At 53.4% G+C, this 12239-nt stretch overlaps 1 protein-coding gene across 1 annotated transcript; it reads right to left on the bottom strand.

Moving 5' to 3' along the window:
• Positions 1–1384: 1384 nt before the first annotated feature.
• On the bottom strand, positions 1385–9454 carry LOC307091569 (receptor-type tyrosine-protein phosphatase F-like; the record flags this gene model as incomplete). The annotated part of the gene is made up of 6 exons (XM_079759202.1): positions 9335–9454; positions 8763–8938; positions 5420–5539; positions 4866–5020; positions 4075–4360; positions 1385–1563 (listed from the first exon to the last, which is right to left on the bottom strand). Coding segments are annotated over exons 1-6 (998 nt in total), but the record flags the coding sequence as incomplete, so codon positions are not given.
• Positions 9455–12239: the final 2785 nt, after the last annotated feature.

Below are 12239 nucleotides of genomic sequence, written 5' to 3' on the forward strand. Positions count from 1 at the left end.
GCACGCACGCACGCACCAGAGGCTGCCGCGCTCCCATGATGCAAAGCGCCGGGCTCCGGGACCCGCCGCCTCCATTTGGCCTCATTAACAGACCCGAGTGCCGTCGCCTCCGCGGAGCAGGGGGCTATGTGGTCACCAGCGCCCCCCCCCCCCCCCCCGCCCGCCGGCCCCCCCCCCACGCTGGTGACAGCGCAGCCCCGGTCAGCGGCGCGGCCCCCTCGTTAGCATTAGCACGTTGTCGACGCCCGGGGGGGCAAAGGGCACTGGAGGCCTCCGGTTGGTTGTTATGTGAAGCCCCATCCCCCGTCCATGCACACACACACACACACACACACACACACACACACACACACACACACACACACACACACACACAACATCCCTTCTAGAGGTCTTTAAAGGAGAGGGGGTCGAGTGGCAGTGAACACAGTGGAGAGAGGGAGAGAGAGAGAGGCGTAGAGCGCGCGAGAGAGAGAGAGAGAGGCGTAGAGCGAGAGAGAGAGAGAGGCGTAGAGCAAGAGAGAGAGAGAGAGGCGTAGAGCGAGAGAGAGAGAGAGGCGTAGAGCAAGAGAGAGAGAGGCGTAGAGCAAGAGAGAGAGAGAGACAGAGACAGAGAGGGAGAGGGAGAGAGAGAGAGAGACAGAGAAAGAGAGAGAGAGAGACAGAGAGAGGGAGAGAGAGACAGAGAGAGAGACAGAGACAGAGAGAGGGAGAGAGAGAACATGATGCGTAGAGAGTGTGGGGGGAGTTTCAGTGTTTGCTAAACACACTCTTCCTTATGACATCCTCTCGCCAAAATTACACCATTCACACAGGACCATGGGGGGGGGCTGGGCCCCCGGCACCCCCATTCATTGAGCCCACGATAGAGGGGCTGGCAGAGGGGGGGGGCTCCTGTGTTAGTGAGGGTGAGTCATGCTCCCTAAAGTTATCTTTGTCTCCCCCACCGACACTTGATCATACTGTACGTACACATATGTATGTATAAACAGACCTAACACCAAATACATAACACTTATATAACAAGCCATCCGTCCATGACAGCAAACCATGGATCCAAATATTAAGGCATGAGGCTTGAATTCAAAATCAAAACCAAAAAACGAATAGAGGGATGCTGTAAAAGGTCAAATGTGAAGCCCCCTTCGCCGCTTCTCATGGCTCTCATCCTCTTCCCCCGGTTACCAAAGACCGCATTCAACCATATCAATCCAGTCCCTGGATGACCTGCATAGGTTCAAGTGGATTCTACTCAAAAAGCATACACCAACACAAACCACAACATCTAAATGACACACACACACACACACTCCCACTCCAAAACTCATCCACATGAAACTCCACCGCCCCAACCCACCCTCCCCCCGCCCTTCAGCGGTCTGACCTGTAGCCGTCGATGCAGCTGGCGTTGATGTAGTCTGAGCCCTCCACGCCGCGGATGGGCTGCAGGCAGACGCGCGTGGACTCAAAGGGCATGATGTTCACCAGCCGGTTCTTGAACTTATTGCAGGGCAAGTTGGCGCTGATGAAACGCGACGTGTGTGCCTTGGAGTTGGCCAGCCGCTGCGTAGCGGGGAGGAGGAGGAGGAGGAGGAGGAGGAGGAGAAGGAGGAGGAGGAGACACAGCAGAACAGGAGGAAGGAGGAAGGAGGAGAGAGTGGGGGGGGAGGGGGGGGGGGGGTAGGATGATGATGGGAAACAGCAGAACAGAACAGGAGGAAGGAGGAGAGAGTGGAGGACGAGGGTGATGATGATGATGATGATGATGATGGGACACAGCAGAACAGAACGGGAACAGGAGGAGGAAGGAGGAGAGTGGGGGACGGGGACGGGGGCGGGAGATGACAACGAAAGAGAGGGAGGAGGAAAAAACAGGGAGAAAATGCATTAGTGGCAAACAAACACAAACAAACGCCATTTCTTGTCCAGCGGTTTCGTTTTATCCAACCGTTACAGATGTCCATTGTGACATGAGGTGTGCTCGTTTGTGTGTATGCGTGTCTGTGTCTGTGTGTGTGTGTTTGTACGTGTGTCCCTGTGCGTTTGCGTGCGCGTGTGTGTGTGTGTGTGTGCTGGGGGAGTCCGGTATGCTATGGAAGCCGTGCGGGCTCCTGTCAGGTCGGCACCGGGTGCAGCTGTGCTGAGGGTTTGGCCGTCACATGCTGATGCTGGAGGTGGGGAGCCATGACAGGCTGGCACCGGACCGCGCACAGATGGGAGCTGTGATCGTGAGGGAGAAGACTGTGTGTGTGTGTGTGTGTGTGTGTGTGTGTGTGTGTGTGTGTGTGTGTGTGTGTGTGTGTGTGTGTGTGTGTGTGTGTGTGTGTGTGTGTGTGTGTGTGTGTGTGTGTGTGTGTGCGGACCAGATTGGGAGGGCACGCTACATACATCCTTCCTCATACTCTGGATTTCTTTCCCCTTCTTTTCTCGCTCTATTTCCCTGCCTCTCTCTCTCTCTGTTGTCTCTGTCCCTCTTGTTCTCAGTCAGGGAGGGGGGGGGGTGCCATTATCACTTCAAACAGACTGGATCACGCTCATAAGAAGGCTAATGGCAGCTAGATGCCGGGAGGAGAATGTAATAACGTCCCGATCGATAGCTATTGACAGAAGGCACACACGCCTGCCACACGCAAAGTCACCTTGAACAACCGCCGGGTGCACGTGTGCTTGTGTTTATGGGGGAATTGTACACGCATATGCATACACACCCGTGTGTGTGTGTGTGTGCCTATGGAAGACGTGTGAGTGTGTGTGTGTGTGTGTGCCTATGGAAGAGGTGTGTGTGTGTGTGTCTATGGAAGAGGTGTGTGTGTGTGCCTATGAAAGAGGTGTGTGTGTGAGTGTGTGTGTGCCTATGGAAGTGGTGTGTGTGTGTCCCTATGGAAGAGGTTATGTATGTGTTAGTGTGTGTGTGTGTGTGTGTACTTTGGTACGTTTGTGTGTGTGTGTTTGTGCGTGTGTTGCACTAGGTTATCAGTCTCTTGCAGTCGACTGGAGATCCATCTGCCCAGGTCGGACCGCCACCCGATCCTCATCGACCCGTCTGACTTCCAAACCCCCCCCCCCCGACCCCTTTTGCTTTCCAACCAATTCATATCCAATGTCTGCGTCGCCAGTGGGGCCATGTATGGATTGTATGAAAGCCGCTTGTATGTATGCATGCATGCATGTATGTAGGGCCCATTGAATGCCGCCAGGCGAGAGAGACAACAAACATCGTAATCAGGACAGGATAACGGATAAATATCGAGTGTATTCTTACCAGACCCAGACCACAACAACCACCCACACTACAGCAATAGATCCAACAGCAGCAGCAGTGGCGTCGCCGCTTACCCCAGCCACAGTGTGTTTAATGTCAGGCCCGGAGTAGACAGCCGATCTGACATCCAGGTGAGCCAGTCAATACCTGGCAGCAGCCTGTTGGCTTGGCTACAACAGAGTCTGTGTTCAAACACTCCTACACGTGTATAGATCTCTTTGTTTGTACACGGTACTGTCTCTGTAACCTTTGTATTACAACGACGACGACGACGACGACAAAGCGAAAACTGCGAGTGGAGCGTCTCTCGTCGCGATCGCTGAAACTGACTACATTCTGATGAGCTATCACCCTACAACGAATCTACAGGAGCCCATTGCTGTCTCTATCTCTGCTGCCTATTCCATCTGCAGCGACATCATCAGAAGCATAAATTAACCCCAGTGGGTACTAGGTATCCAACCTCGTATAACTTACAGTACCTCAATAATTGTCATAATAGTAGCATAGTAATAATAGTCAAGACAGAAGCAAAATAACGTTTGGAGTCCTATCAGCAGCGAGTTAAAACAACATGAGTCCATTTCATTTGGGGTCGCGCTCCAAATACCTAACCCAAAACCGTGCTCTGCGTGCTTTCGCTCTGTTTAGAACAATACGATTCCTGATGTTGTTTTGTTCCGGGGGGGGGCTCGCAGTTCAAACACCATGCGAACGCCCCTGTTGCGTTTGGGCTTCGGGTTAACTCCGGCGGACACACAGACGGCGGCGGCGGCGGCGGGTGGAGAAGGGGGCAACGCCGCGGGCCTCACCTTGAACTCCAGCTCCATGGCGGTGACCGTCTCCCCGGCCGGCGGCTGGCTCAGCTTCTGGATGTGGGCGTAGAGGTTGCGTGCGGGCACCTCCGTGTTGCCGCAGGTGGCCGCCTCCAGCAGCGCCTCGTGGATGAAGATGTACTGGTCCTCCGTCTGCACCATGTAGTTGCGCTGGGCGCGCATGCACGTCACGTGGCCGTAGATGTCCACCGACTTCTCGTGCTTCATGCGCTCGAGCATGGCCTCGATCACGATCAGGCAGCCCGTCCGGCCCACGCCAGCACTGGGGGGGGGGGGGGGGAGAGAGAGAGGGTGGGCGGGAGCGTGGGGGAGAGGGCGTGTGAATGTCATGGTCCGTCTGATAAGAAGGGGTAGTTGCACCGTTACCAGGGTACACGTTGCGTCACAGCTTCACACTCTTTTTATGAGTAATCTCATCACAGGTTTCAGGAGCTAACAAGGGCATAAAGGATAAACTAAAGCATGAGTCACCATCACGATCGTCAGTTTTTTACTGTGCGAGTGGCCGCATTTGTGTGCCCCGTGCGTCGATGCCAGTTGGTTTGTGTGTGAGTTGGTTGGTGGGTGCTTGCATGTGTGTGTGTGTTGTCTGGTGGGTGCAGTGTTTCCTAATGTCTTAGTCAAGGTGGTCGAGGAGCTCGGGGTGGAAGTATGTTTTTGTTTTTATACATTGGTAGTCAAGGCGGGGCGCTATTGCTGTTAAGGCGGCCGCCTTAACCATACAGTGCTGGGGGAAACACTGTGGGTGTGTGAGTGCGTGCGCCCACCTGCAGTGGACCACCATGGGTCCGGCATCGGAGGGGTTGCAGGCCTTGACTCTCCGGAGGAAGGCCAGGATGGGGGTGGGGTACTCGGGCACGCCGTGGTCGGGCCACGCCATGAACTGGAACTGCCGCACCTCTCGCTTTTCACTGGAGCCGTTCTGTGGTGGAGGGGTGGGTCAGACAACAATGCATTGATGAGTTGTAGTGTCGGTGTTGATTGAACTGCAAAATGCACACATCAACGGAGAAGAAACACAGCGAACGGACAATGACATTTACATTTGACATTTATGGCATTTAGCAAACGCTTTAATCCAAAGCGATTTACAATAAGTACATTTGTCGTAAGGAGTGAAACAATATATCGGTGTTGGTATATTGTTGAATGAGAATGTCATGTGAAAATTCGGTCATAAAAGCCTATCTTAAATGAGATGTGGTTTTCTAATTAAAAAAAATTCGAAATTGGGTGGCTTGGGCGAGAAAAGGGGTATACATGTACACACTAAATCTGTTCTTCTCCTTCGTGGTTCAGTCGTGCTGGGGCGCGGCCGTACCTTGTAGAGGGCGAAGGTGCGAACGCTGTAGGTAGCCAGCTCCACCGTGTCCAGCATGGTGACCTGGATCATCCCGTAGGTCTCTGTGCCGCGTGCCGGCCAGTACTGGTCGCACTTCACCTGCAGACAGGAACACGTGGGGTCAACACTGGTGCAGAGCCAGACAGTACATTCGATGTGAGCTGGGAGTTCTAAAAAAAAAAACCCGCGGGTTTGTAGCTTGAGTGCAAGTAATTGGGGTAAAGTGAGGCAGGAATGTGTCAACGTAATTGGCCTCAACTTCTCCCGAAAGCGTGCCGGGTAGCAGTGCCGCGGAGGGAACCCGGGCCTGTTTACGGGCTTCCAAACGCGACTGACTCCTAAAAACCTGGCTTATTCTCCCCCCCTTGCCGCTTATTACGTCCAATTAGCTAATTTTTGGGTGCATCAAAATCCCTTTGTCACCTCCCGCTTTTTCATGCCATTTGTGATAATGGGGCGTCATGGGGGCTGTTTAAAAACCTGGCACTTTACGTTTGTGTCTGTGTGTGTGTGTGTGTGTGTGTGTGTGTGTTTGTCTGTGTTTGCTGTGCAGTCGTCATGGCAGCACGGCCCGCCACCTGGCCCCATACGTCCACGCCAGACAGAGCCAGGGGCCCGCACAGCGAGGCGGGCGGGGGACCTTTAGTCGTAATAAAAACACTCATCTATCCACACTAGTGCCGTCACGTCCCGGTCTGATCCCCCCCCCCGCCCCACCTCGAGCAGCAGACAGAGCGCTTTGGCCCCCCGCCCCCGCACTGCCGGGCCCCGATCCAGGGGCCACGCGGAGAGAGGATGGAGACGGGGTTTAAATGGCATCGCGGACGGCGGACGAGAGACCCTCGCCTATTGATTTGGCATTCAGGGGTCCGCCGGGGACCAGGCGCGGACCGGGGAGGAGCTAATCAGCCTATTGATGGCGCACAACTCCGCTGACATTTAGAGGCACCCCCGGCCGTCTCACCTGGGGCCTCTGCCCATCGACGCGACGGAAAACAGGAAACAATCACATCGCCGCAAACGCACACACACACACACGCGCACCCACACACGTACGCACATGCACACGCACGGTGTTGAGAACTCTTCTGCCGGCCGGTTGATTCTGCCGGGCGACAATTCTTCGGCAGAGGCCAAATACTTGGTTGAGTGATGTGTTTGTGTGTGTGTGTGTGCGTGCGTGCCAGTGTGTGTACAGTGCTCTGAGTTCAAACACTCGGATTAGAACTCACTACTGTAATGAATTTCGCGCTGCCGTTTGATGCCGGATGGCAGTGAATTTCTCTTTGAAACGAAAGCTTGCACAAACACGCACACACACACACACACGTGCGCACAAACACACACACAGAATACAGCAGACAGATTTTACTTCTCATTCTTCAATCTGTTGGTGCTTTGAAGATCACACCTAACATGTTGACACATGGCCTTTTGCGGGTGACATTGATACCTTAATCGACACACACACACAGACAAACACACACATTCGCTACGCACATACTCACATTACAAAATCTCACACCATCTTATCTCATTAGGCATACAGGCATGCAAATATGCACACACACACACACACACACACACACACACACACACACACACACACACACGCCCCCCAAACCCTGGCGGGGTCATACACAAGCCAAGCTTCACGGCGGCGGCTGTGTCACCCGCTCATTTACAAGCCCCCTATCTCGCGTGTGACCTTTACGCACGCCATGGCGCCGTTGGTGGAAGTGAAACCGTGCCGGGCGTTACGCCGCTTGGTATTTGCCTTGTTATCTGACATACGGACACCAGCCGCAGCCTCGGTGGATGTGCGTGTGTGAAAGCGAGGGAAAAACTAGGAAATAAATAAAACATACGAGTTTGTGTGTGTGTGTCTTCGCCTCATATATGCATCCAGCGTGACGTGGGTCAGGCTAATAACGCACGGTCTCTCCTCAAAGGTTGGAGTGACCTTTGAGGATGCGCTTTTCCTTATATACAGCCGAGTCGTCTGCGCCTTATAGTTTTTTTGGTTCGTTTATTTAAGTTTTATTTTTGCATTTTTATATTTTTCTGCTTTATTATAGAGTGAGATAGAGGGGAAGACATGCAGCGAATGACCACGGGCAGGGTTCGAACCCGGGTCGCTGCGTTCAGGACTGAGCCTATGTGGTACGCGCTCTACAAGGTGAGCCAACTGGGCACTCCTTCGCTCTATAGCTAACCAAGAACGGCGGCTGACGCTAGCGACGAGTCTGGGAACATATCCAGCGGAGGGATTCATGCCTTCACGGTTCGGTCTCCCTTGGAGACGCGCAGGCCTCCAGAGGAACTGAACTTCAGGTAATGGCACATTTCGGGCTCCAAATTGGATATCTCGCATTCAGCTCGGGCTGTTCATTTTCCGGACTACGTTCAATTAATTCCTTAACCTGTGGTATTTTCAGTTCCCGGGTCTGGGGATCCACTTTCATTAGAGCTACACATGCCCCCACTAATGAACCAGCACATATTGGCAGGGCTTCACGGCTACAAATTATTCCCAGAGAAAATCATGAGCACCGGATTTTGGAGAAAATTGAATGAAAGGGAGCCCACTGCCACCCCAATCTCCACATGTACTCGTTAGGTTGCCCCCGTGCCTTTTGGGAGGGGGGGTTGTATTCATACACAGAACAGCGAGACCGCGGTCGATACAATAATTAACACAATAATAAAGAAAGCAACTCGTCCCCAAAACAACAATTAGTGTTTATACAAATATATAATATGAAAAGATCTAATGGCGCCGATTCTCGCTGTATTATGTTTACAGCTTACTCAAAATAAATAAATTACAGCTGACCTGAAATAGCTTACACAAGAGTCAATGAACTAACGAGACGAGATGACAACATATTTCTCCTCACTTGCACTAAACTACCACATTAGCTGTTCTCTGTGCTTGTTTTGGGTGTGCATGCATGCATGTGCCGGTGTCTATTTACAAGAATCAATGCTTTACAGGAAACGATGACCAGAAACCAGCTTGCCGATAAAGCGACCACACCCTATTAGAAATGCCCTCTGAACTTAAGTTAACTGAAGTTAGCTCTTAGTGGTATACGTTAGCACTTAACTCTACAAGATAGCTCTTAGCATTATAGATTTGCGATTGGACCTATTAGTTAGCTCTTAGCACTATAGCACTTCTGGGCTTTATGATAAGACATTAGCGCTATGCGTTAACCATTAGCTCCACAAGTTAGCTCCAGTTAGCACTTCGCTCCATTTCTTCTAAATGAGCGCTATACGTTAGCCGTTAGCTCTGATAATGAGCTCCTCTCCTCACCCGCGACTTCTCCTCCAGTCTGGTCATCATGACGATGGTGTTGGACCGCTGCTCCCACACCATCCTCCAGAAGTCGCTCAGCGTCTCGGGCAGCGGGCCCTGAGTGGCGATGTAGGCGTTCTGCTTTCTGTAGCCGTCGATGTAGTTGGAGTTGATGTAGTCGCTGCCCGGAACGGCTGTGACGGGGAGAGGCGGCGCCCGTGTTACAATTTGGGCCGCACGGCGTGTAAAAAGAGAGTGTGATTTAAAGAGCCTATGACTGCCAAGCTCAGTGAGTGTCCTGGAGCTTTAGTGGAGCTTGGGGGGGGGGGGTCACACAGTGTTGATGCAGGCTCAAATTAATTAGGAAAGACCAGGCCTCATACGCCAGCCGGAGAAGGTTTCTCATTAAACTGTCGCTGTAACTTTGTAATCTATACAATATGAATCTCAACATTAACCCAAGTAGATGTATGGAAAAGTGTACTCACAGTGCCCTATCAAGACGGGACTACATAATCAGGTAGCAGTCGATAAATGGGTGGGGGGGGGGTAGGCTGTGGTCAAGAGGGTGTTTTCGGCAGGGCACTCACCGTCCACGGAGGTCAGAACCACGCGGGAGTGGTCGTAGGCGATGACGTTGGCGTAGCGGTTCTTCGGCTTGTTTACCTCCATGTTGGAGTTCTCCCAGGTGAACTGCTGGCCCGGATCGATGGACTGAGAGAGCGAGATGGAGAGAGAGAGAGGGAGAGGGAGAGGGAGACGGGTGAGACCAACAGTGCATACAGACTGAGGGATGGTGCGGAGGAGGAAGGGGAAGGGTCTCAGACGCTGAGGATACCATTCAGGGCGAGGGAAAGGGAAGAATAGGGCCCGACACATTGACGAAAATGTTGGGTTTTAATGGGGGCGCTCGAGAAAGCTTTAGTCGAAGCCTGCAGGCAATCAGAGACATACCCCTCTCCTCTCCTCCCCCCATTGGCAGCAGTATTCAATTACCCAGTTCTGGGCAGCCGTACGTATGACTAGTTACTGTAACCCTTATTGCTCCCCCTTCCTCCACCTCTCCTTCCATAATCTTCTATTTCTGTCCCCCACCACCCCCTCCAGGAGGGCCGGTTCACCCGAGCCGCGCTCCGAGAGCCTGCCTGGGAGAGGGGCCGGTGACAGTGGGCTGTGGTCCGTATTGATCCTGCTAGGGGAGAGATATGCGACGAGGCCCCTCTGGGCTCGATAATGTCACCGAGGCTCTTGTTATTCCGCATCGACCCGCCCCCCTGTGCCCCACCCTGCCCCACCTCTGCGTTGTAACCGTGTCTGTCAGACTCCCTCCAACCTCCCCCCCCCCAGCCTTTAGCCTTCACCAAGACGGGGAGGGAGAGAGTCAGAATGGTGAGAGAGAGACAGAGAGAAAAAGAGAGAGAGAGAGCAGGAGAGAGATGGAGAGACAGCGAGAGAGAGAGGGAGAGAGAGAGAGAGAGCAGGAGAGAGATGGAGAGACAGCGAGAGAGAGAGAGAGTGAGAGAGAGAGAGAGAGTGGGAGAGTGGGAGAGAGAGATGGAGAGACAGAGAGATAGAGAGATAGCGAGAGAGCAAGAGATGGGGAGAGACAGAGAGAGAGTGGGAGAGAGAGATGGAGAGAAAGAGAGCGAGAGATAGAGCCACACTTAAATGTGAGCCTTGTCCTTCAACTTGTCTGCCATGTTTTACTTCCAGGACAAAACCACTAAAACATTCAGCCTGAGGATTCGGCCTTGCGTGTGCTAAATTAGCCATATTAAGCACACAGCACAGAGCTCATATTCAATTCCATTATTCCTTAGCCTAACAATATATCAGCCTTTTTCTTTTGAAATACCTGTACTGCATTAATGTGGATTATCATGAGGCCACTTTTGCCCATTTAGGGCCAATTTAGATAGCGCCACCTTTCAATTACCGCCCTAATCAGGGTATTAAAGAAACATAACTAATATCCGCCCGACCCGTGTAGTCATATTCAGAGGGGATAAAAAGCAAACGTTTGTTGACCCATCGGTGGCGCTTTCGGTTTTTGGGCTGTGTGTTTAGAAAGACCCCCCCCCCCCCCCCCCCCCGAAATAAATAAAAAATGATGTTACTGCGCAGTGAGTAGTATTGTCATTTGGACCATTGAGGGGCGGGGAGGGAGGGAGGGAGGGAGGGAGGGAGGGAGGGGGGTCCGCATTGTCACTGACGAGCCTGCCACACTACTGCCACTCTGCCAATTTCTCCCGTTGGCGCCGCGCCGATTTTGACGGGGGGGGAAAAGATTCCATCTGCAGTCAAAACACGTCACCGCAGTTTGAGAGGGCGTAACGCAGACGAGAGGGCGTAACGCAGACGGCAGGGCGCCGCCGACCGACGACTACTGGCCAACGCGTGAGGTAGAGGGCGGAGGAGGGGGGAGCAGGACGACGGAAGAGACACACGAACAAAGCAAATCAATTAAGTAAAGAAAAAGCAGGGCCTTCGCTATTTGAGCTGACGTGCTGGAAGAGGCACGTCAGAGGCACTTTTGATTGGACATAATGGCCGTCGCTATACACGGGCTGTGGGAGGGCTGCCTCCGTCACTCCGACACCGAAATGAAAACAAACAAACTGAAGAGAAAGGAGAGCAGAGAGGGAGGTGTCCGCGCCGACACGCAACCGCTTGTTATCCTGCAGGAGTGAAGAACACCGGAGGGGGCGGGGGGGGGGGAGAGGAGAGAGAGAGAGAGAGAGAGAGAGAGAGGAGGCGCTGAGGGAGGAGGTCTGATACACCTGCTGGAATGTGTGTGGGGACGACATGGTGGGCGGGGGTGATCGCTCCTAACTGTCTGACTTGAAGTGAAGTCAACGGAGCGATGGTGATGGTGGCGGCGGGGGAGAGGACGGGTGAGGGAGGGAAGGGGGGGCTCCGGCGAGAGCAGCTGGGGAAAGTGACGGTGACAGAAGCGACGCCCGCCATCTGTTTTGGGGGGGGGTTGGGGGGGGGCGATGCAGAGGCGACGCAAGGGCAGGAGGTGACGGTGGCGCGGTGGTGGAGGACGCGATGGGGTCTGCTTTGGTTTTGCCTCCGGGCGCTGAGGACTGGGTAAGTGGACATGGCACGGCCCACGCAGGATGGGGGGGGGGGGTTAACCGTGGCTCTACACAGTCTAGGAGGGGCTGCCGGGCCAGTGGACAAGGGGATCAACGTAATGAGTTGGGGTTGGGGGGGGGGGGGGAATAAATAAATAAGGGTGCTTAGGCGAGGGGAAGGTTAGGGGGGGTAAAAAAGGGAAATAAATTGGGATTGTGACAGTCTCATTTTAGCGCATGGGAGTGAGGAACGAGGGCGATTAGGGAGGACAGATGGAACAAGGAGAGAGGGGTGAGGGGGGTGAGGGGGGGAGGCGCCTTGTGTTTTTCTGTATTCAAAGATGCCCCTCTCCTTCCCCATTTCCTCGGATAGTCTCACAGCCAACTAACCTCTTGTTCGGGCTTACGGCAATCC

Source organism: Pollachius pollachius, assembly GCF_949987615.1.
Source record: "Pollachius pollachius genome assembly, contig: scaffold_544, whole genome shotgun sequence".
Classification (NCBI taxonomy): Eukaryota; Metazoa; Chordata; class Actinopteri; order Gadiformes; family Gadidae; genus Pollachius; species Pollachius pollachius.